The 26,888-nt window shown below is 37.4% G+C and overlaps 1 protein-coding gene across 2 annotated transcripts; it reads left to right on the top strand.

Annotated features, from left to right (window-relative positions):
• The first annotated feature begins 829 nt into the window (after positions 1–829).
• Positions 830–25,774, top strand: LOC134664176 (pancreatic lipase-related protein 2-like). 2 transcript variants are annotated; one of them, XM_063520774.1, is made up of 8 exons: positions 830–966; positions 12,756–12,813; positions 13,978–14,116; positions 15,685–15,798; positions 17,767–17,918; positions 19,904–20,124; positions 20,562–20,718; positions 23,265–25,774. In XM_063520774.1, exons 1-8 carry the CDS (start codon positions 918–920, stop codon positions 23,359–23,361), a joined length of 987 nt encoding a protein of 328 aa, XP_063376844.1. In that variant the 5' UTR covers positions 830–917; the 3' UTR covers positions 23,362–25,774. The 2 variants fall into 2 exon arrangements, with proteins under 2 accessions (XP_063376844.1, XP_063376837.1); XM_063520767.1 differs by lacking the exon at positions 830–966 and adding an exon at positions 12,334–12,461.
• The last annotated feature ends 1,114 nt before the right edge of the window (positions 25,775–26,888 follow it).

Genomic DNA, 26,888 nt, shown 5'->3' with positions numbered 1-26,888 from the left:
AGGTTTTGTTAGGTAGTGAAAACAATGATTTTCCATGTTTTCTGGACCCGTGGACAACTGGACTTGGTCACCCAGGTATTCGTCTAAATTACTTAGGTACTAAAACTTTTAAAGTAAGCATATTAAATGTATGTGCATAGTGTTAAAAATTGTATGAACTAAATTCTTAAGTTTTTTATTAAGTAGGTACCTATGTTGTAGGTATTTATGTAGGTACATTGAAAAGTATGTACCTATAAAACCGTACTGTGAAATATCCAGAGATAATTATCATTACTTTTAGGTATAGATACCTAGGTACCTAATCAATTTTTATACATTTTACATAGTTGAATACCTACCTAATATCAAACTAATATCTATTATTATTAGTTGTTCAACAAAATGTCCCTTTTAAATTAGCCGTGACCTATAAAGACAGGTAGGTGCCACCAACCGATAGACGAGGCGCGGCCTGTCAGATTCCCATTTACCCTGACAGGCGACGATGTCAAATCCGAGTCCTCTGCATTAAGAGCACTCTCGTCCTAATTAGGAATTAATTGAATCAGCATGCTCCGAAGAGCCCTTTGCTGAACTACATAAAAGACCCTACTAAAACCTATTAAATACTTAGCTAAGTTAAGCGGTAATTGTCATTTGGAAATGTTGTGATCGTTTGTCTACAATTAAAATACATATAAGTCAATAGGAAAACGCCTCATTTTTACCTAAAGTTTAAAGTTTCAAACATGAATTTCAATAGTGTTAATGAGTTCGAATTGTTTTCTTTAGTTCTAAAAACACGTTCATTATGTCACAGACAGGGTTGTTTTTTTTCGAATCCATTAAAATGCGTGAAGCTGACTTTCGAATCGGTGTGTTGTGATCGTGAGTCAGTCTCAGTCGGTACGGACTCGCAGGCGGCTGCGGACGCCATGCTGCGCGCAGTGACGGAAGGCTGGAAACGCTACTGGTGGGGAACAGGTACGGAACAACCAATCACGACTTCCTCAATAAACTTCCCAATTATATTACGTTCCGGCGCGAAATCGCGTAGGGTCGCCACCTCACCCTTGCGGCTCCACATTTTTTCAACAACTTAGTTAAAGTAACGGGAACAAATTAATACCGGTGCGAAGTACGCGTGCCGCAAGACTATTTACGTCCACGTTCGTTCTGCTTCGTATCCGCTCGGCCTTTTCCGGAGCACGTGGTTGTATAAGACTTTGACAGGTGTAACGTGTTATCTCGCGAAACTGATAAGGATTCTCTTCCGACTTTTCTCATATCATATCTACCGCCCGTTGGCGTCAAAGTACCTATATAAATACGATATCAGTGGTGCGTTGTAATCGTTAATCGTTATCTTTTGCAAAAGGGCCCTTTCAATGGCCGTGATTATGTTCTAATCGTACCTGTCCAGTGATGTGTTATCGTTAACGTATTATTTTAATAATTGGATTAAAGTAAGCTGGTGTGATTCATTATCTTGGTAATTAATAAACGAAGTTAATTGTTATTACAATTAAATTTTCCATGTGAATATTTAACATACCTTTTACAATGTTTTAATTAAATTATTCTATTTAAATTGTTTGCTGATTTTAATTATTCTTATAGAAGTAATTACAAAATACATACAATGCTATAAAAATCAAAGAGTAAATTATAACTCCCTCCATGAAAATAATGAATGGGAGTTAATCAAAACAGTTTCAATTTAGTCCTCATACATGTTTAAATACCGACCAAATGCCGACCAACTATAATTTCCCAACCACTATCGCGCTCTAGTTCTCACGAGCGATCATTCATCGTGTTTTCGTATAAAGTACCTATCTGTCTGTATTCTATTCAATCAATCTTTTTTTTTTCGAAAATGGCTATGGTTTAATCATTTCTATTTCATAAATAATGTAAACAACACGGATACCTACCTAATGTAATGTGACTTGATTAATAGTTAAGTGCGTGCGTATGACGCAGTTACTTACCTTTGTAGAATTGTACACACTTACAACACAACAGTATATTCTATAAACATAATCCAGTATCTTATCTTATCTTATTGTTTTCGGGGGGCCTTGCGGATACACTTCGACCCATAGGGATCTTTTGTGCAGTTACCCCCTAGAGAAGATCCGTCAACTACTCAAGAGCTTTTCCCACCATATCCATGTATCGGATGATGGAGCTCATGGGTAGCGTTTTAAAGTCCTTTGGTTCCAGATATCCTGCTCCAAAGTCCTTCATTCTTTGTCTGGCGAGGGCGTGACATTCACACATTAAGTGTTTCACTGTCTCTTCCTCTTCACCACACATACGACAATCGGTGTTGTCAGAGTGTCCCATTTTGGCCAGAATTCCTTTGACCCCGTATATAATGGCCAGTAAACACCCCCGTTATCATTTGAGCTGTCTTTTACTAAGTTTCCAACGCTTTTTGCTCCAGCCGGAGTCTATTCCCTGCATAAAGAGCTTAACATAATCCAGTATCACTGGAGATGAAAAACAATTAATTATCCTTAATAGAAAAAAACCGACTTCTCAAAACAGTTTGAAATTCCATATCTAGATTACCTAGGTCCAGATCCAGCTCCGGGTTTGGGTCCTGGTTCGGGTCCGGGTCCGAGTCCTGGGCCGGATCCGGGTCCCAGTTCGGGTCCAGGTTCAGAATCGTGACCAGGAGGTCCAAGTCCAGGTCCAAGTCCAGGTCCGAATCCAGGTCCAGATCCAGAGTGGTTAATGGTCCAAAAATTAATGCTGAGTAATCAACAATATCATTGTGTTGTCGGTGCTTTTTCTAAAATATCTGCTATCATTGGGTTTTGTTTGATCCGTACTAATCGCAATATCCAATATATAGCAGTAGACCCGTAGGTATACTTATTTATTGATAACATAATTTTAACACTCATTTAATCATCATAAGGGCTCTATAGTCACAACAAGACGCTATAAGTTAACGAGTGGTTTATATGCAGATAACACGCAACATGAAACCTTGGCCTGGACGCAAACGCATCCAATGAAGCCCGTGATGACTTCACAGTTAATTCATTTTACCCAATTGCGAAAGAAAAGCTAGCTTGTGTTTAAAACAATCTTTATTTTATACTCATGTATGTATGTATATAGGTAGTCGTTACACTGGGAATTCGTTACACTTAATTGTTTTGTTTATTACCAGGGAAAACTATCATGTATTATGATTTATATTTACTATAATTTATTCTATCAAAATCGCTACCAACTTAGCTTGGTCTAACTCTAAGACCCAACATTTATTTAATTTTTTATAATTAAACTTTGTTATAAATTATAAAAAAAAATGTGTGTCTTATTGTAATTTTGTAAGTGCATTCTTGTACAGTCGCATGGGTAGTGTAATCTGCAGTAATAATATAGAATTTTACGTATTCCAAAGTTACAGTATGTAATATAACATAATATACCTGTCGGATGATTCGATCAGTCAACTCTGACATCGATCCGCGTCGAGCCGGCGTCCCATATGAATTAGCTTTGTTTTACGTCCTCGCTATAGGTAATTGTAGACTATTAGCGTGAATCAATCACGAACGAATGGACGCATTCAAATTAATGGATGCTTTACAATGTCGTCTGCATGCATGATGTGCTGATTGATTGATGTGACAGTCAGTTGGCAAATGATGGACAAATATGATGAGTTCCGTCATTTTGGAGAAGTCACTGAAACGTAGTGGGCACTGTAGTGGCTATATTCTATAGTTATTATTTATGGTACTGGGTGGCCGCTTCACATAAAATTATACCTTGACATGAATATGATATAAGTTTGACTATTATTTATCCAAAACATGGGAGTCGCTTATTATCTTTGTTTCTCGTAGCCTTGCTTGCAAGTGATCTCAATTAGATAGCCAGAAACCGACCTACGCTTTTTAAAATAATTTTACAGTCATTTGCTAACCCTGACATTGTTTTGGTGGAAAGCGAGGAATTTAAAACGGCGAATGACCCATTTGAGGTTTCTGTAGATAGGTACCTAATTGATATGTTTTTGTCATTTCATTTTAACTGTACATTCATTTTTTTTTTCATCGACCACAAGATCGTCGCATAATTTGTGACGGCATTCTCTTAATAAAGCTAGCTTATGTGGCCCCTGCACTCCCTGCAGTATCGGTAATTGGAAGAATCCCGCACTAATCAGAAGTGAGTGTCTCCATTGATGTGGCATGTGAACAATGGGGTCATTGATTACATTCCTATGGGGTTAATGGTTCCGACTATAAATCGGAACATTTATGATCGTTCGCTTTATTGACTTGTTTATTTAAGGAAATATGAATACTAATTAATAACAATGTAGGTATCAAAATACTAATTTACTTTTTAATGTGTCTATGAGTTTGTTACAAGTACATATAGGTAGGTACTTATCTACCTACTAATTATACAATATACTCGTAGACTACTTAATGTTAAATGCTATAGGCCACTCCTGATGTAGAATAATCATTTCAGTTAAAATTTGTTTGTGTCTAATAAATAATACTTTATAGGAACAGACAAAATTCATGTAGTTCTAGTAGGCATGACGCGTTTAAACATGATATTGTGGTCATATTTCTATATGTCGATTTTAAAATAAAAATAGATAAATATTCTCCATTAAAATTTAAAAGTAGAAAGCGAACGTACCTTCTAAATATTAAACTAAGAACATTCTCCATGAAAACTTTCTTTCTAATCATAAGCATTGCTCAATTGTATGTATATTGTAATAATGAAAATGCCCATGTTATCATGAAATAAACCAAGTGGTAGGTAATTATGAATTGAACAGTTAATTGTAGCAGAATTGGTTATTTATAACTGTGAGCCAAGAATACGTGTAATTGTGCATTAAACGTGATGTTTAACATTACCGTCTTGAGTGGGTACATGAAATTAGTAACAGGAAGACATGGATGTGCCGTAATTCTTCATGAGCATATCAATTTACAGTTTACTTTCGTTTATTACAAACTATCCTTTATTACAAACGCACTATTTGGCTATTTGAATTACCCGAAAAAAATAAATGAACTATTTTTTGTAAACTTTGATGAACTAAAACTAAAATAAATTACTTCTGGAAATTCAAACGCAATAAGAGTGAATTCTTACACCGGCGAGGATAAAATACCGGACTGTTATAAACATTGCTTAACTGGACAGTGGACGGTTAACTTCAGGTAGACTTGTATAATTTAGAGAATAGAGAGCGTTTATTCGTGACAATAAATAATAGAAAACAACAAGTAACACAACAACATAATAGTCACGAAATGGTCCCGACTCAGCATGGTGCTAGCCTTGCTAGGCTAGCGCTGGTCTTCGGTCGGGTCATGATCTTTTACAACACTAAGTTATAAAAAATTTGAATTAGGTACGAATAGTTGTTACCGACATCGAGGTCAATACTCTTGTTCACGTGAGACGAGGTTTGCTTGTGAACACATCCCTGCGCGGCAAGGTGTCACACGCCTGTCAATTTCCCGCGAGAGACGTACACTAAAGTTTCCCAGACTTGACATGACAACGGCCTCTGAAGGGCCAGCGGCATTGACCTCAATGATGCAATAAATTATTTGTATAAGGCCAGAACAATTACAACTTTAGCGATGTTGTTTACCTTCCTTGATTTCGTGCACTTAACGATTTTTATATTTATAGTGTGTAATCGGATTTAAACTCTCGTCAGTAATATTTAACGCATATAATGTTAAGGTTTTACCTCAGTGTCACCCACTCACCAGTTACTTTGCGCCCTTTGTAGTTCATGTTTCAAATATTTCGTAAAATATTTAGGTAGGTACGTAACAAGCACTGTAATTATTTAATACCCAAATATTACAAATAATAACCCATTTTAACCTGTTTATGAATCTCTCATTCAATTAGCTCTCTGCTGCTCTAATTTAATATCAGATTACAGTTCTACAGAATCTCGATTAAGGATCAAACTTCCAAAGAAATTGTGGATTAATCAGCGATGCAGATTGTAGATTGATGAAATGCCATTAGAGTAGAACCGGGTTAAGTGTCAGTCAGGGCACTCAGCTTACATGTCCATTACCTTCATCAGACAGACCTAACGAAGTAACGTACTTATATTAGGCACTGGTCCCACCGTGAGCTAGTAAGCTATGAGCTATCGGCTATAAACACGAACAAAAGATAAGCACTCCCGTGTAAATAAAAGAGACACGGCGATATTTATAGTTACTCGCCCAGCGGTGAGCTATAAATATCGCCGTGTCTCTTTTATTTACACGGGAGTGCTTATCTTTTGTTCGTGTTTATAGCCGATAGCTCATAGCTTACTAGCTCGCGGTGGGACCAGTGCCTTATAACCCGAGGAGGCGAGAACAACGAGGTACGAGTTGGTATTACATATTATATAAAGTACATTTGGACAAAAGAATACAAATATTTATTCTTTCGTAATCTTCAAAAATGTCAAATCGGGACACAATAAAGTGAATAGATCGTAATTCAGCCTATCTTTTCTGTGCTCGTTTCACAGAAAAGATAGGCTGTTACCGGCGTGACTATTCTTACATAAATATTATATTATTCGCTTATTTCATTTATTTATTTCTTAAGACATCGAACAGTTATCATATTTATAAAATTATTTATTTATATTTCAGCTATTCTGTTTTATTTATGTATTTTTTCCTTTTTATGACACCGGCAAAAAAGGCGGTCTAAATGAAAAAAGGAATAAAGCCCAGCTATGATAGAAGAGTGAGCCAGATGCCTTTATGTAATTGTCAGTACTTATAGACGGCACACCATTTTATTTCCTGAACTTAAAATATATTGTTCTATTTAGTTGCTAGCAGCAGTAGCAGCAGTAACGGCACATTAAAAATCAAAATATTCCAGATGTCTTCCGAGTAAACAAGGCCCATTACGAATTAAATAAGCCAATGTCACGGAAATGATTCAAACTAAGTATGTTATTTGTATTAAACCTACATAAATGATGATGATAGTACAGTTGGACTAAGAATATTTATAAACTTTAAGCAATGTCAAACCCAAGGAATTATATTAACCGTAATATCATTTTTGAGTGTGCTTAATATACTATAATACAATGAAAAGTGTATAAAAACATAGATTTTCTAACAATATTACACAAATATACCTACCTAGAAATACCTAGTTACTGATAGAATTGAATCAAATATTGAAAATACTTTCTCTGGATATTCATTTTTGGGACTGCGTTCTATTTGACTCGTTAGAATCCTAAAATACAAATTACAGCCGAATTACGTTATGGTCGTTTCTCAAAAAGTTGGCACCGCCACCTGTAAATAGGTTTATGTTAGAACTTTTTTGTCATTATGTATAATTTTTATATTTTATATTTAAACACATATTTAGAGAGACTTTTTACACAGAGGCCTAATACTTTGAAAAAGATTTAATAAATATTGATTACAAAAAAAAATATTGTAACTACGTTTATCCGTTAACCTGCCGTGTCCCAACGCGAGGTACTGATGTTCCGAGCTATGAAAACCACACAAATGATTAACTTAATTTAACGTTATTACCGTATTTTATTAACATATATCCTTAACTTTGAAAGTATTACTATCGCATAATAATATTATACTTATATTTTAAGTTATTCGGCTTCAAAGTTTGTCCAAGGCAATTCTTAACAGTCACCTGGCGCGTTACGTTCACGACGATTGTATAACCCCCACTGCACCTATCCCGTCTCACTCCGCACGAGCCGAAGCCATCACTCATCAGCTATCACCTGGTAGGAAGAAGACGTGGTTATTGTGCTTCGCAAACAAAACACAAACGACAAAGTATCGGAAATTGAAGTTTGTAATGGGTAAGTACTCTTTATCCTGGCGTCGATATCTTGCTAATTATGTAACCTATCGCATTACTATCAAGATATGTAACGTAAACAATAGTTTAGTTTTATATGCCTAAGTATGGAGTTCATCAAGCTAATACATTTTGTGTATTCGCGATATAACTGCCATTTTCCCCATCACCTGCATATCGTCCACCTGGCTAAAACTGCCAGGTGGATGAGATTTTGCGGCAGGTTAATGTCACTGATACCACAACTAATACTCGTAACTATACAGGGTGAAATTTAATTCACTGGCCAAATTGAAACAACCGAAAGAGCTAGAAAAAATATTAAACACGTGTTTTTTCTTTTAATACCGCTCAGTACATTTTTTTCGAAATAACTCATCATCAAGTTGTCCTAAAAACCTCGTACGTTATGGTGAACCGTCAACTACCCACTACACCCGCTTTTATCTTATCAGTTAAGGTCATTGACACCCGCCCCTCCCGCTGTTTGCAATCGCGTCACCAATTATGAACCCTATTGCAGCGAGATTACCTACATAAGTTGCTAATTTTTCCTTTCATATTAACGGGCTTTTAATCTAAAATGTTATTTTTAATCTAAAATGTTATTTCTGACTAATGAATGATTATTAACAAAACGTCCGTGGCTTAAAAACAATGAGTAAAAACTAGGTCAGGAATCTTTGCATTCAGGCGTATTTAAAAAATTGAATCAACTTACGTACATTTGATTAACAATCGACGCAATTAACGAAAGTCCCACGAGATGGTACTCTTGGATTCAATCCTTGTCTGCGAAGGCGTGGAACGGATTCCATTTCGTATAATTTTTGTGCACCGCGTAAACACTCACCACTTAATAAATAAAACACCGTACCACTTCGTAATATTCCCGGTTCGAAAACATTTTTTTTAACCTTAGTACGCGCGCGATGTTTTAAGGTTGGCGAGTGACGAGTGACTAATCATTTATGCTTACCGTTATGTTTACCGCTAGCGCGGAATGGTTTAGTTTAGACTACCCTCGAAATTGATAAACCTGCCTACCATCGCCAACACTAACAGGGTGGACTCTATTGCAACGATTATAAGGTTTAGTGAAGGTCAGATAAGGGTTTTGCTGATGTTGTTGTTAAAACCTACTATTAGGTTTGTTTACATTTGTGGTAATAGGGTGACCACGACTCATGGAAAATATTTAAAAATTGAAAAATGAAAATTAAAAAAAAGTGTACTCTTTTTTTTCGCTAAATAGGTTCCTTAAGTGTAACCTAGTGCCGGGAATGAATATGGCCAGTGAATTAAATTTCACCCTGTATAATTATATAGCGGTTATATCGCTTTTGTGTGTTAATTTAGGAATAAAAACTATCCTGTCTGTTAAAGCTGCATATTATTGAAATTTGTGTACTTTTGTCTTAAGTCTCGTTAACCTGTCCAAAAAAGTCAGGTGAATGATGCAATGCCAGGTGATTGAAGCGTCATTTACCTGCCATATGACAGGTGATCGATAACTATTTAAAATCCACGTTACATATACTCAAACTAGATTTGTGACATCCCATGGGAAAAGGTACCTTATGATGAGGGTTTTTAGTTTCAGACATATTATACTAAAATGTTTTGTAAAAATGTGAAAACATGCTCATTTTGTTTATTGTGTGATGAGATGACGGGCGAGAGAGAGAGGTATGGATGAAAAGAAAAAGACATGCTGCGTCGACCCCAAACGAATGGGGCAAGGGCAAGCGAATGATGATGATAATCTGAAACCTTAATGCTTAACGTTTGTTTACCTGACCGATTTAGAAAAATTTTTTTTATTGTATGTATATGCATACAGATTGGTCCCGTGTTTGTCAAAAACCAGTTCTGATGATGGGATCCATGAAGAATCGAGGGAACTCCTCAAATCTTAAAGCATATACATAGTTATTTTTGTGTTTTTATTTACAAATCAAGCATATACATTCACAAAAGTGACATTTGATGAAGTGGAACTGCTGATGGAGATCAGTACGAAACTCTTCAACGACTCATTGTTCACGTTTGGCGATTTGTCCTCTTCGTTATGTTTGTTAAGCAAGTTAAGTTTTAAGCCACATTTTTGTCAATCTCGAGTTCTGATGATGGGATCCATGAGAAATCGAGGGAACTCCTCAAATTTTAAAGGCATGCGTATAGTGACTTTTGGATTTTCATCAGAAAATTAAGCATTTTCATTAAAAACTGTCGCATTTGATGAAGTGGAACTGCTGATGATGATCAGAACAGAACTCTTCAACAACGCATAGTACACGTTTAGCGATTTAGATTTCGACTTGGATTGGGACTGGGGCTGGGACCCGGAACCAGACTCGGGCCCGGACTCGGACCGGGACTGTGACTCGGACCCGGACCTAGACTCAAACCCGGAGTCGGACCTGGACCAGGATCCCGGCTCTGAACCTGAACCCGGACCTGACCTGACCTGACCTTGCACCAAACCTGAGTTCCACTAGGTACTGCGAGGGTTCAGCATCAGCTCTATCTTGGGTACTGCTCTCCCAAGTGCTCATCAAGACGTGTCGAATGACCAAAACAGCATGTCTCTATGTTGCACCAAACCTGAGTTCCACTAGGTACTGCGAGGGTTCAGCATCAGCTCTATCTTGGGTACTACTTTTCCAAGTGCTCATCAAGTCGTGTTGGATGACCAAAACAGCGTGTGTCTATGTTGCACCAAACCTGAGTTCCACTAGGTGCTGCGAGGGTTCAGCATCAGCTCTATCTTGGGTACTGCTCTCCCAAGTGCTCATCAAGACGTGTCCAATGACCAAAACAGCATGTCTCTATGTTGCATCAAACCTGAGTTCCAGTAGGTACTGCGAGGGTTCATCATCAGCTCTATCTTGGGTACTGCTCTCCCAAGTGCTCATCAAGACGTGTCGAATGACCAAAACAGCGTGTGTCTATGTTGCATCAAACCTGAGTTCCAGTAGGTACTGCGAGGGTTCATCATCAGCTCTATCTTGGGTACTGGTTTCCCAGGTCCTCATCAAGACGTGTCGAATGACCAAAACAGCATGTCTCTATGTTGCATCAAACCTGAGTTCCAGTAGGTACTGCGTGGGTTCATCATCAGCTCTATCTTGGGTACTGCTCTCCCAAGTGCTCATCAAGACGTGTCGAATGACCAAAACAGCGTGTGTCTATGTTGCACCAAACCTGAGTTCCACTAGGTACTGCGAGGGTTCAGCATCAGCTCTATCTTGGGTACTACTTTTCCAAGTGCTCATCAAGACGTGTTGGATGACCAAAACAGCGCGTGTCTATGTTGCACCAAACCTGAGTTCCACTAGGTGCTGCGAGGGTTCAGCATCAGCTCTATCTCGGGTACTGCTCTCCCAAGTGCTCATCAAGATGTGTCGAATGACCAAAACAGCATGTGTCTATGTTGCATCAAACCTGAGTTCCAGTAGGTACTGCGAGGGTTCATCATCAGCTCTATCTTGGGTACTGGTCTCCCAAGTCCTCATGAGGACGTGTCGAATGACCAAAACAGCGTGTGTCTATGTTGCACCAAACCTGAGTTCCACTAGGTACTGCGAGGGTTCAGCATCAGCTTTATCTTGGGTACTGTCCTCCCAAGTCCTCATCAAGACGTGTCGATTGACCAAAACAGCGTGTGTCTATGTTGCATCAAACCTGAGTTCCAGTAGGTACTGCGAGGGTTCAGCATCAGCTCTATCTTTGGTACTGTTATTTTTAGAAGACATTGAAAATGATGTGGTGGACAGGTGGATGATACTCATTACAGGTGAATGATGACAAGAAACCAGGTTAACGGAACGGACACAGGTTAATGACGCCTCTCGATAACCTGTCAATATTTTCATTGGAATTTGTACTTATTTCTCGATAACCTGCTTCTACTATCGATAACCTGGAGACAAAATATCTTTCACCTGTCCTTGATATCATTCACCTGAATTTCAAACGCCTATATCTTCTAAAATAATTGAAGGAATTGCTTCCCTTCCACATTTTCTAATAGTTTAAGTTGCCTTTTAACGATCCCAATAAAAAAAAAATGCGAAAATGCAAAATTTTTGAAAAACATAAATTTTAACCTGGCGGTGCCAACTTTTTGAGAAACGACCTTATATAGGTACCTAAACCAAAAAATTATGTGGTATATTTTTATGCATTACATGCCTCACTTATTGTATGATCTCTAAGCGATCTTTGCAAAGAACTTTCAGAGTTGTCTATGTACAAATAAACATGTAAATAAGTACCTATGTGGCGTGAAAGAGACATCGCAATGAAAGGTGATAATTCAAGGTCAATAGTTATTAGATGAATTTAGGTAGATATCTACCTACCCTAGGTTCTTACCTATATTTTAACGCCGACTGTACAAAGGCTTTATAAAAGGTGGTTCGAATGATGGAAATACTCACATATAAACGTTTCCTGAGACAGTGCAATGTATTTCCTCCAGTCATTTTCAAAATTATCTTGTATTATTTATTGTTTTCTACAATTTGAGATAGTGATAGCAGATGTAGACGTCTTCGAGTTTTTTAAAATCGACGATGGTATTTATCGTATATGTATTCATATATTTATTTTGCAACTAGGAAAACATTTTATGATAAGGGCGACGGTAAATAATTTCGCGCAAATGGTAAATGAAAACATGATTTCAGTATAATACATAAAATATAATATACCTACGTATATGGACCAATATATCATAGCCTGAATCTTTCAATTTTCGACGATCTTAATTAATTAGCCGTCGCTAAATTGCGAGATATTGGGCTATTAATTAGGAAATAAAGACTTTTTTACATTATTAGCTACTTACTCACATCACTTTTTTGTTTCAGGGATTTTGCCAGACCGAACAAATCGTATAGAAGACATCTACTTAAGATTTTACAACGGGTAAGTTCATATTTTTTATAACAAGCATGAGGATACCTACCAAGCTTTATATTACTACATGTACCCAAAGACAGCCCAAAATAAGTCAGTACCTGTTTTTCCTTATATTCGGTTTGCTGTTTCAAAAATAAAAAAGTAAATTGAGTCTTCTTTCTGAGATTTATTGGGTTTATGATCTTAATCCCTTATAATATACTCGTACCTACATCGAAACTTCACGATAACTTTGTGTTGTAGCACTTGTAGCTAAACAGGATCCATTGATGCATGTTAAATAACCAAGCATATCCAAAGAACTGATTACAGACAGGCATTACACAATTACCTTCACTATTACTTTAATATTTTTGTAAACTGCTTTAAGTATAATGTAAAATGCTCATGGCCATACTACTACTCGATTTAGCCTTGATGTTCACATAACAAAGATCGGTCGAAGGTACTCGTACAATAATTTCCACACATCATTGTCATCAATTGTCCGTTCCCGGACACTCTTTAACAATTTCTTATCTTTTGCACCTAACTCCGACTTGTTTGCCGACGAAAGTCATAAACTTTTTAAAGATTTTTTACGTTTTTGCGAATCAAACATGTAATAGGTAGCTTATTAATCGCTTTATTATTACTTAGGTACTTAATTTTACAGTGCATTGGTGTTAGCTGTAATGCTGTAAAATTTGATTTCAATAAATATCAATAAATATCAATATCAATATCATAAACCTCATTAACGGCCTCCTAATTTACCTAGTTAATTTACCTAGTCGTTAGTGACCCTGTCTATGAAGCAGGAGGTCCAGGGATCGAATCCTGGTAAGGGCATTTATCTGTGTGTTTATCACAGATATTTTTTCCTGAGTCTTGGGTGTTTTCTATTCGTATATTATTTATATCGTTGTCTGAGTACCCACAACACAAACCTTCTTGAGCTTACTGTGGGACTTAGTCAATCTGTGTAAGAATGTCCTATAATATTTATTTTATTTGATCCTGAGTTATGGATGTTTCCTATCGTCGTCTAGTATCCACAACACAAGCCTTATTGAGCTTACTGCGGGACTAGGTCGATCTGTGTAAAATTGTCCTATAATATTAATACGCAAGAATACGGAATATTTTTCTTTTCTTGTTAGGCTCATTTAATTATGTTGTTATCTTCAGGAGTACAGAAGAGGAGTACGTAGACTTTCCCCTGGGCCAAGCTTCTCGACTATTCGATATAAAGGGTTTCGACAAGAACAATCCCACTGTGCTTTACATACATGGATTCATCGAAACGGCGCAACAGGAGAGTGTCCAGGTGATTAAAACAGAAACTACACATAAAAAAAATATTCAGAATTTACTTAACCATCACGGACCAAAGCCTCGGACAGACAGACATACATACGGACATAGCGAAACTATAAGGGTTCCTAGTTAACTACGGAACCCTTAAAAAGGATACGTAAAAACAGATAGGAATATAAGAGAGATTTATGCTGTTATGCACAATTCTAATCGGAGACATTACAGTCATGTCTTTTTCAGTAGCTACTGTAAACTTTTTGCATGTCTGGCTTAAAAAAACAGTAAGGTGGATATTATTTAAGGCGTAGAATTCAATAACAATTATGTTTTTCCCCGTAGGTATTTAAAACAATGACTTGTTTTTATCTCAAAACAATATATCAAATACATGTTTAATTAACTAAGATAAGACAAATCGTTGAAAAATATTTGATAACTTGACAGCTGCTGGGGTTAACGCTAAAACTGCTTTGTATTGTACAAACGACGTCAAAGATATTCGCCTTATTACAAAGGAGTAAGCAAAAGTGTAAACATATCATTGACATCGACTGTACCTATCCGTAAGTTATGAAACTTATGAACATCGGTGATGCAAAACCCCTCACAACTCAAAATTAAAATTATAATTTGTTTCAATAAATAGAAATTTTGATCTTGTAGAATGTAGTGATATAAATCTTCCGCCAAAAAGTAATATAAGTAAATATGTATGGCACGGTTAGGTTCGTGTGACTTACTTAACCCATTACAAGAAATCTGTTGTCTATTTAAGAAGGTACTTAATATAAAAGAAAAAGAATATTAAAAAACGAGACTGATATAAGTTGTATCTCAACAGACTGGTAAGGTAAACGTACTGGTGTTCGACGCGGTCCCATGTACATATGTCATCTTGAAACTTAAGTCATTGTCAATAGAGGTGACAGCAAGTTGTCATCTATTGGGCATAAGCATGTCGAGCACTAGTACGTTTACCTTATGCAGGTATGGTAGGTATTGCAGGTATTTAGGTAGGTACCTAAGATACACATAGAATTCACCCATACCGATAGATAAATTTGGACGGGCATTTAATATGACTTAAACTTTAAACTGAAACCAATTATTATCTTCACACATACTTACCATAGTATGTAAGTACTTAATACCTACAGAGTCCCGTTCTAGCCGAGTTAAACTTGCATTCAAATTTACCCTGTCGTTTATTATTATGTGCCTGACTAAAAAAAACCAATTGGATAACATACTCGTAATGCCATAATTATGTCGCTTACCTAATAATATAAAAAGCGGCCTTGACTGTGGTACCTACTATGTAGATTATAACAATTGTTTCCTTAACCTTAAATAAATGTCATATACTAAGAAAAAGTGACCAAGGCCTCCAGTGCCCCAGGCTGGAATTGAACCAGCGTCCTCTGCTATCGCGGCAGATGCCTAAGCCACTCGGCCACCGGGCCACAGCGGCCTAAGTCGAATTTTTCCAAGTATATGCACTTCTTACTGAAGGCTTATGGCGCCCCCAAATTTAATTTGTTCAAATACTTCTAATAGTGTTTCCTTAACCGTTTCCAGGTCATGGTGAGCGCCTACTTGGAAGCGAAGCCCAGCACCAATGTCGTGCTCCTGGACTGGTCAAATATGTCACATGGCTCGTATTTGGTCAACGCTGCAAGGAACACTAAAAAGGTAAAGGATGACTCACGATAGACCGGGCCGTGTCCGGGTCGGAGCTTCTGGCGCTTACTTTTCTATGACGTGACAGGCGATCACGTGATGCTTTATAGCTCCATAGAAAAAGATGCGCCGGAAGCTCCGGGTTGGACATGGCCCGGTCTAACGTGAGTCATGGGACATGTATTGCAATATTTAGCAGACGGCACCAGCATATCTTGTTCTGCCCATCCCTAGAAATGTGTCAAATATTATTTTTTTATGGAATTTTATGCCCTGGATGCCAGCCCCTTTAGCCAAATCTTATATAAAAATGGGCAAGGTATGATGGTGCCATCCATGCAAACCTTTGAAAGTTGTCAACCCCATTCAGTTCATATCTCTATGGATATACCAAACAGTACCTAAATTTCAGCGCTAGTAAGTCGTCTCGTCTTCTGTTTCTAGGAACACAAGCACAACTATAGATTATACTTATATAGGTATAATAAGTTCTTACGCGCAACGTCACAATATAGAAACTGCATAAAAATGTATAGTTATGTAAATAGGTATTCGTCCTTGAGGCACAGCCTACTAAGATAAGAGCCGGTTTTACTTACTACTCGTGTAACAACGTAGACGTAGTTTACCGTCTCGGAGATGAATAACGCCTATCTGGAATATGTATCAAATTGTCGGCTATGTGCGTTTATCTTTGTTTATGTTATATTATTCATAAATATCGATTAGCGAGTAAGCGATTGTTCTGGTTTAAAAGACAGTTTTTGAAGTGAAAACTTCTTTAGCGGCGCTGGGCACTTTTTGAGATGGGGAAAAAATTATAAACTCGAGACAGCGATCACGTGACCGTAAGGTTTAGATGGCCACTCATTTAGATGGCATTTAAATCAATAAATAATAACACTCAATGAGTGCAACCCGTTTTTATTTTTATTTACCTATAAGGGCTATAAGTACCGCGTTTTACAAGAATGTGCACTTAATTTGTCTTAGAGTCTGGACACTAATTAACTATTTTAATAATCATGATAAAGGACCATGGGCAACTTTGTATGGAGCCTTGACCCAAAACCAACAGAGTTGAGAGTTAGGTCATTAAATAGGTATTTCTCTGTACTTCATTTCGTTCTATGGACACCAAGCGGAATTCCATTGCAGAACTGAGATATTGGTATTTTAGCCAAAATGTTGTCACCCTTATTACCTAAGCAATAGGGTCCAAGTAAGTAAATTAATTGCTGCAGGGTAGATGTTCGCGCACCGCCGGGCGAGCACATTCAATGATTTGCCGCGCTCGCCCGGCGGTGGACTCTATTGCCTAGGTAATAAGGGTGACGACATTTTGACTAAAATACCTGTATCTCAGTTCTGCAATGGAATTCCGCTTGGTGCCCATAGAACGAAATGAAGTACAGAGAAATACCTATCTAATGACTTAACTCTCAAGTCTGTTGGTTTTGGGGCAATTTTGACGCATAGTCCTTTTAATGTCTTATATTTTACTAAAATTAGTAATGTTACTTAATTTAATAGCAAATACGCACCTACAAGAGTACAAGTACCGAGGTCTGTGTATTTTATATTATTTATTTATCGTATGGCATATGTACAGTATGTCACTGGATTAAAACATCCATCCAGTAATGAAAACTTTGGCCTGATGAATGATTAATAGAGAATATATTTGATACTAAAAATGGCCCAAAAAAGAATAAAATACATATAACAGTTAAATATTTTTTGATGTTAAATATTTCGTCAATTTTAATGAGTTCACCCCGCCTTATTGAAAACAAAACCAGTCGCAATTCAATTAAGTACCTAGAATACCTAGATTATTGAGTGCGTAAACTGTTCTTTTCCATGGAAATCGATTGCAGAACTCAATCGACAATTGAATCATAATACCGAGAAGTTTATATTTTATACACAAGCTGCTGAACTTCTTGTGATTTGAATATTTGTTTGTACACCTTTCAGGTAGGCGCAGCGGCAGCTGAGCAGATCCACAATCTGCTAGAATCGGGACTGCAGCTGGAAAAGCTGCACGTCATCGGACACTCGCTCGGCAGCCACGTCGCCGGCTACACGGCGAGGGAGCTCAAAAACAAATATCAAAAGACTGTCAAAAGGTTAGGTACATTTCAAACCGTACGGTAGATAACAGCCATCGTTGTGTTCAATTTATATACTTACTTACTGCCGTGGCGCAGCGACCCGAAGTGGATCTTGGCCTCCGACACTAAGGAACGCCATGCTTCTCTGTCTAGCGCCGTTTCTGTCCAATCGATGGCACCGAGCTCGTTCATATCTTTCACGACCTCATCCCACCAGCGATACCTAGGACGCCCAACCGGTCGTCGACCATCCGGACGGCCCGAGTACGCTCTCCAAACCGCTCGATCTTCACCCATAAGGACCACGTGCCCGAGCCATCGGAGTCTTGAGGCTTTCGTTTCCAATTATGTTTTTCGTGCCCAATTTATATATTTATTATTTATTTATATGAGGAATTTCAACAGCTATAAACGATACATTGAAGTTTTTAAATAGCAATACTGAGCCAATTACATTAACTTAGATAGAAACTGATATCGTCGGTGCGAATAAAAAAATCGCTATGTGTTTTTTTTACGATTTTTTGATTTTGGCATATTTGAATTTCTTTTTAAATTTCCCGTCGACCCACATTAGTACATTTCAATGCTAGTGCGGAAGGTATGTCATTACTTCACGAGTACCGAGATATCTTGCCACGAGCCGCAGGCGAGTGGCAAGACTCGGGACGAGTGAAGAATGACATTTCCGCACGTGTATCGAACGACGTTTTTTAATACAGTTGCGAAAAAATAAGAAAAACATTGTTAATCGTACACTAAACAAAAGTGGTAACAGTGACAGCTCGGTTAGACGTCTTCTTTAAGTATATTATATCTATGGGCGTTTGGCAGCTATTCCGTTCCATTCAGTCAACTTATTAAGAACGGAATTTTCAATATTGAATATTAAAAAATAAACGTGTTATAATGATGAAGAGGTAAGTAATTAAATATGAAATATGTAATATTTTTCGTATTCTTACATTAACGGTAGGTTTTTATGCTGATTACGACGTTTAAAGGAAACTAATATTAACACTCATCAATAAGTAGTCGTGAATTGGAACAAGTATAAATTTAAAAAAATTGGAAAAGTAAAAAGCACTAGTTCGAGATAACCAACTTTCCGCACGCTAAACAGCTACGTAAAGTAGCACTTTTTGAGCAACTGTATTAAAAAAATATTTTTGTTATATCTTTATTAGTTTTGAAAACAAATATTCCGCTATGTGAACACAGAACAACATTTTGTCCAAAAAAATAACAGAACAGAAACAAAAAATAGCTATGTGATTTTTTAGCACACAACGATATTAAATGCCTTGTTTTCCGTCGAGGGTGATGGCGATAATGTTGCATATGGCGATTTATTGTAGAATGGATTACCCGACATAGACCCTAAAATCCGCTATGTATCATCTCTCGTACTATGTTACTTTGGCAACAAATCGCTATGTGTACAAACTTCACACATGACGATTTTAATGAACCAAATTTAAGTCGCTATGTAGCAAAATTTGGTTAAAATAATTATATTGTAAAAAATTACATATAAATCTGTTTATTTTCTTCATGAGTATCATGTAAAGATCATTGATCTATCAGAAAAAAAATACAGGCGCAACAAATATATTACAAACAGGAAAATAAACAGTTATTTTTGTCTCCTGAAAAGTAGCTTAAAAATACATGGCGATTTTTTTATTCGCACGGACGATATGTAACACTACTCAGTACCCACTATGATACCGAAGCACTGTATGTGATTGCACACGGAACTGTAAAACTAAGCCAACGAATATTAATTAGGTACCTAAACAAGCTTCGAATGCCCGTTTGTGCATGTTTTGAACTTACCCACAGAGTAAAAATGATAATAAGCCTTTTCGTCTGTGTCAGATGTTTAAAGTTAAGCAGCATCCTGGTGACGACACTTGCGTTCGTGGCTGTATAGTCCTATGCGAGAGGAGTAGTCATGCTGAAACTATTCGTTGATGACATATATTATTTTGTTTTAGATTAACCGCTCTCGATCCGGCCTTTCCAGCGTTTTACCCCGACGGCGTGATGATGGAGCATGTGAGCGCCAAGGACGCCGAGTTCGTGGACGTGATCCACACGGACGCCGGCGGCTACGGCGCGCCCGTGCGCACGGGAACCGCGGATTTCTGGCCCAACGGCGGCAAAAGCATACAGCCCGGCTGTCCGAGGTTCGCGCCCATACCGCTCTCTGATGATAGTAAGTACATACATAAGTACTGTACGAGTTTCATTTACCTGTCTTTGTTAAGAAATGTATATGAAGTATTTAGCAAACGGGTGTTTGCTTCAAGTATTTAGAAATGTATGATTACATTACATTTGTTTGAAGCATACGAACCGTGTTCGAGGGCAGAGGCGGTGTAGTGACTCATGACCATATCAGACTACCCACTAAAAACAAAGGTTTACCCTCATTGCTTTTGCATACAATATTAGGATGTGTCGCCGATTGCTCGCCGTGTTGTAAGCTGCCTTTCAACTGCTTTTTAAATTGCACAAAAACTTATGGACAGCGAAAATTATACGGAAGTTTTAAAGAATATAAATTATTATTATGAGATAAACATACCTACCGTTATTCATAATACTGACTTAGAAATGATGATTAACTCGGTATTTACTGTATATTTTCAGATTTATGCAGTCACTGGAGGTCGTGGCGCTTCTACGCGGAGTCGATCCGGAACCCGGAGGCATTCCCGGCATCCCCTGCAGAGTCCTACCACAAATTCCGCGACAACCCCACGCCCGAAGTGGGAATGGTCTACATGGGTGAAAATTGTGATACCAGGTAAGCGTAACAGCCTTAACAGTAACACACTGCTATACACTAACCTCCATAATGAGCCTTAGGTGCAAAGGTAGCAGTCCTTAAAAAATAATAATTAAAAACTTTTTACAAAAAAAGAAAACCGACTTCAAAAAGGATGAAATAAAATATTATCCTTTTTAAGTCTATGCGTTACCAACTGATATGTTTGAAGTCGGTGCCAAGCCAACTTTTGAAGCATACCATGATTTTGGTGCGATTCTATAATGATTTACGTTGGATTGCCTTACACGACGACAATGAACGTACTTTCTGTAGGTACAGTCGTCGTTAAAAATATGTTTTACACTTTTCGTCTTATATTACATATTACAAAGGAGTACGGTGCAAAAGTGTATACATATCTTTGACGTCGACTGTACCTAAGAACACACGATCAAACCTTCTTGGTACAGTCCGTACCATGTTTGTCGGCACGCAAGCGTGGGATCGGGACTGAGTTATTTCCCGTCCCTTATTCCTGAAGGACTACATTTCAAAATATAAAACAAATCAAGGAATTTACGTTCTTGCCAAATTTCACCTAAAGCGGTTCAGTTGTTTAGCCATGAAAAGGCGACAAAGAGGCAGACAGAATTACTTACACATTTATAATACTCATTAGTACAGTTCTAATGGGGTTTAAAGCTGATTATTTTTGACGGGTATTGTTACTACTTGGCTTGGCACCGACTTCAAACATATCAGTTGGTAACGCATAGACTTAAAAAGGATAATATTTTATTTCATCCTTTTTGAAGTCGGTTTTCTTTTTTTGTAAAAAGTTTTTATTTTTCCATTTTTTGTTTTTAACGCATTGTTAAGTGCGCGACGCATGAATGAAAAACAACATCATGATTAACACTAAATTTGTGTACCTACTTTAATAAATATGTACTTAATCAGGAATTTTTTCGAGTCCGTCTGGGAAATTATAATTCCTGTCACTACACTAAATCCATCCTCCGCCCCGCCGCTGACCCAATCCCTCAACTCCCCGATCACTCTACCTAACAGCGCATCAACCCCTGATCCATGAACCCCTCGACCCTGAACCAGCAGCCCTTCAACCGCCATTCCCTTAACTTCGCTTCGCCTTAACTCCTAACCCTAACCCCCGATCAGTAGCCTTACCAGCTTACCAAGAGTTTGACATTGATTTATTCGCTAGCGTGTGTGTAACTTACTTTCTTTGCATCTCGCTCGTACTGGCATATTAGTGCGAGCGAGATGCATAAATAGTAAGTTACGAAGACGTTAGCGTCGCTAACTTAGCGAATATGTCAATGTCAAACTCGTGGTAAGGCTACACTTGGCTACACTTGCACTACATCAAATTGGCGGTTTTCGGAAACAAATGCTCGAATTACTTCAGAAAACACCGAAATCACTTTACACGTGCCTTTAAAAACTGAGGAGTTCCCTCAATTCCTCACGGATTCCATCATCAGACCAGAACCAAAAATAATACGGGAACACCTTGGAGGTAACTCCTTCCAAACAAAAAAAGAATTACTCAAATCGGATCACAGGTGCCGGAGTAATTGCTGAACATAGTACATTTAAAAAATCATCATCATTATCATCAAAACAATCATCATCATCAGGTCTACTTCATCAAAATGGTGGTTTTCGGAAGAAAATGCTCGAGTTGCTTAAGAAAACACCCAAATCACCATGCATATGCCTTTAAAAATTGAGGAGTTCCCTCAATTCCTCATGGATTCCATCATCAGACCAGAACCAAAAATAATACGGAAACACCGTGGAGGTAACTCCTTCCAAACAAAAAAAGAATTACTCAAATCGGATCACAGGTGCCGGAGTAATCGCTGAACATACTACATTTAAAAAATCATCATCATTATCATCAAAACAATCATCATCATCAGGTCTACTTCATCAAAATGGTGGTTTTCGGAAGAAAATGCTCGAGTTGCTTAAGAAAACACCCAAATCACCATGCATGTGCCTTTAAAAATTGAGGAGTTCCCTCAATTCCTCATGGATCCCATCATCAGAACAGAACCAAATTAAAATGGGACCAACTCGGAGGTAGCTCCTTTCAAACAAAAAAAGAATTACTCAAATCGGACTACGGATGTCGGAGTAATCGGTGAACGTACATAGAAAAAAAAAAAAAAAATAGCCACAACCGAATACAGAACCTCCTCCTTCTATGAAATGGAAGTCGGTTAAAAATATTGTTTCATTGATAACAACGTCACTGGTTTTCTGCTGACATCTTTATTATTTTTAAAGCTTCATTGGTACCAAATATCTTTATAAAATCTTTAACTTTTTGCTTAGCACTAAGTAAACTACGAATATGCTGAATAACGTAAACAATAAAACATAAACGTAGATAAATAGCGCAGCACCATCACATCAATCTTCGTTAATGTCTTTAACGGCATGACATGATATGACATGACATATAATGGACGACAATGAGGCAACGCCGAGGGGAAGGCATTTGAAGAAGTAATCAAATACACTAATTGTAATTTTTATTTATTTGATTTCAGTGCGCAGGGCTCTTACTACCTGACAACGAATTCAAAAACTCCGTTCGGAAAAGGCATGGACGGCATCCATTCGAAAAGCAAAAAACAACAAAGATAGGTCACCAAGTTAGAAGTACCTGAGAATTTAGTCTAAATTGAAACGCACATTAACAGTATATTTGGATCTAAGTATTGGTAGATTTAGGATTTTCATTAAGTAGTTAGATGGTAAGTATTACATGCAAGGGTTTTAAAAAATTGACAATCAAGATAAAAAATTTAACTTAAGGAAAATGGCATTTATTTATACGTCGAGTCGAGTATGCCGTCGACTGAAAAACAACTCTAAAGGCTCACACAATTTTCACCGAATTCGTTTGACAAGTTTTGTCCTATATTATAAGTATTGTGTTGATAAAACGTAGCCGTCTGTGGAGCCCATAAACATCATAAGCATGGGTTTTCCAGACCTATTACACTCTCGTTTGTCTTCACGGCCATAAAATGAACTTAAAGCAAATTACGTAACAATAAACCTTGACTTTTAAGAATGCATGACAATGGTTTGCTAGAGTCAATCGCTGTTTCTACAATCACTGCGACCGTGTTATTGATGTACAGCAGCGGTCGGCAATCAGCGGCCCGCGTACCTCTCACTTGCGGCCCGCGAGCCTCCCTGGCTATTTTGTATGTAATATTGACTAATGATAATGTCTGATATAATCATAAATATTAACAAAGTGCGGCCCGCGTCCACTTCATTAACTGCTATGTGGCCCTTGGTTACTAAAAGGTTGCCGACCGCTGATTTACAGTATAAAGTCAATTAAACAACATTTGGAATGAACTTACTTCACGGTCGTGTATTGTGCGTAATTTTCGAAGCATTCATTTTTATTTTTTTGGGTAGGTACCTAACTAAGTAATCAAATAAATATTACTTTAAATTTGTCATTGCGTGATATTGCCTAAAATGAATATGTTCGTAAATATTCACGACAGTCCTTAAGTATTTAAACAAAATATTACTTAACTTTATACCTATTACTTATGAATGTGATTTTTTGAGTTTTTTTATACTTATCTAGCTTATCTCAAATATATCGCTCTACCAAATGAAAACATGGCTTAGGCACAGTATAATAAAGAGTACTAACGTACAGTATGGACACTCCCTGCCTCCCGTTGAAAGTGCCGCCCACCCGCTCTCGGTTACCTCACAGTTACCGGCTGGCAAGGACGCGACGACGCGGTGCGCAGAGCGGAGGCCACGTAAAATATTAAAATATTAAACAAATATTTACAAAACCTATCAGATCACACTGAAAACAACACAATATCTATATGAACAAAAAATCATGTTTTCAACTTACGTAATATTTTGGTGGCCTGATTTCCTTACAAAAATTTTGTTACTTCGTTTATACTGATTCAAAATAGGAAACTATTGTATAAATCGAGCTTAGATACCCACCTTAGCATAATACGATTCTTATTTCTTCCTAATTCGCGCAATGAGTTTTGAGTCATTGAGGTCATCGAACTTGACAACAAAATGGCGAGAACCCTCGCACGTCTTATCTCACTCACACAAGCATAGTACGCGTTCACCTACACGAGCTTAGACGTGTGCGTAGGAACGCGTTTGTTTCATACATTTGATCGCCAGTGTCCGGGGTGTGGCTTAGGCCAACGCATTAATGTACCTAAATCTTAATGAATTTGTAAATTTGTAAAACCTGCTGACTATATATTAAACATAGTTATCAACCAATAATTATATGTTTACATAAGCCTATGCAATTTTATATAAAGATGTAGTTATGACAGCCGAGCATATTTACTCATAGGAAAGTAATGATAACGATAAACCAATAAATATAATATCTGTGGCCCTAGTGAAAAAGGGTACAAGTCTCACGCAGCTTAGGACTAAAAGGGCATAAGTGTTACTTGGAACTTATACCCATTTACAACCGCGCTGCCCGAGACATGTACCTTTTTTCACTAGGGACACAGATATATTATTTGGCCGTGATGAATAAAACGCCGCTGTTTAAAAACACCCTCAGCCCTCCTTTTCTCATCGGAGGTCGACTGGAATAATTCCACGATCCTATCGTACGTTTTGATTAAAAAATAAGAAGTCTAAAATTGATATACAGTACATAATCACAGTAGGTATATAAAACGACATCACGTATCAGTGTTCAATCGGTACTTAATAAAAGGCTTTACTTTTCCGTATTTATATTGTATTGCGGAAACATAATGTTTAAGTAGGACTATTTTAAAGATGTAACGGCTCCTCTACACGATGGGCCAACGCCGGCCAGTCCAAGGCACGCATTTATGCGTTAGAGGGAGCAAGTGATATTGCTATCTCATTCTACCGCATAGCTGCGTCCCATGGAGTGGCCGGCGTTGGCCCATCGTGTAGAGGAGCCATAACTTATCACAAACGATGTGGCGATGGCGCTAACATTTAGCACTTTCTTGTAAATTTCAATTAAAGTTCTGTTTACATTTAATTTACAAATTTTGTTTTATTTCATTTACTATTACTAAAATACTAACATAATATTTACAAGTAGGTAAGTAAGTATGTAATACCAATACTTACCTTTTTGTTTTACGGTTTCATTGTATTGTCATGGCATTATATACCTACTTTATTTTTTATATAGGGAATATAACGCGAAACTCTGCGTAGGGGGCGCCACTACCACAATCCATCACAATCTAGAGGTCTACTGCGAAACAAGAAAATCGAAATTTCGTTATCTAACCTCTCTATCATTATTGCATATTCGAGCAATGAAGAGGCACATAACTAAATTTCGATTTTCGCGTTTCACGGTAGGCTCTTGTTAACAAATTCCCTTGATGCATCAATGTCATATTTAATTGTCTGTGAAAACTTATCAAAAAGGCACAGTATGTAAGTATAAGTTACTCTAGGGTTTACTATAGGCGCTAGTGCTGCACTCTGGCGGCAGAACACTACAGTAAAACCCCTTATTCACCCTATTCATGTCACAGCATGGTCACAGCAGCACCGAGCACAAGAAAAATTTTATTGCATTGTAGAAAAAAAAACTAGCTAGCAATGTTGAAAAACTTTATAGAACTACCATAGTGTAATTATTTTTTAGGGTTCCGTACCTCAAAAGGAAAAAACGGAACCCTTAATATACTCGTGCGTCTATCTGTCTGTCTGTCCGTCTGTCACAGCCCATTTTCTCCAAAAGTATTGGACCAATTAAGTTGAAATTTGGTACACATATGTACATTTTTGACCCGAGAACGGACATCATACGTAAACAAATGAATTTTAAACATGGAAGCCACTTTTGGGGGCTAAAAAATAAAATTAACACATTATGTTTTTAAAACTATGTTGTGTTACATGTCAAATGAAAGAGCTCATTTTGAGAAACTTAAATATATTTCCTATGTAATTTTAAAATAAAAAAATTAGGAGTTATTTAAGAAAATGTCCAAAAAATTACCATTCCCCCCCTCCCTTTATCTCCGAAACTGCTGAGTCTAAAATTTTGAAAAAAAATATACACAATAGTTTTTTACCTATAGATGACAGGAAAACCTATTAGAAATATACATTCAAGCGTGAGTCGGAGTAAT

The sequence above is a fragment of the Cydia fagiglandana genome, chromosome 1 (assembly GCF_963556715.1).
Source record: "Cydia fagiglandana chromosome 1, ilCydFagi1.1, whole genome shotgun sequence".
In the NCBI taxonomy this organism is placed as follows: Eukaryota; Metazoa; Arthropoda; class Insecta; order Lepidoptera; family Tortricidae; genus Cydia; species Cydia fagiglandana.
This window is presented reverse-complemented; position numbering and strand designations above follow the sequence as displayed.

Coding starts and splice junctions, on each gene's coding strand:
- LOC134664176 (XM_063520767.1), top strand. CDS start 12,350: ATGTATTTCCTCCAGTCATTTTCAAAATTATCTTGTATTATTTATTGT. Junction 12,814..13,977: donor TACTTAAGATTTTACAACGG/GTAAGTTCATAT, acceptor TGTTATCTTCAG/GAGTACAGAAGAGGAGTACG. Junction 20,125..20,561: donor CATACCGCTCTCTGATGATA/GTAAGTACATAC, acceptor GTATATTTTCAG/ATTTATGCAGTCACTGGAGG.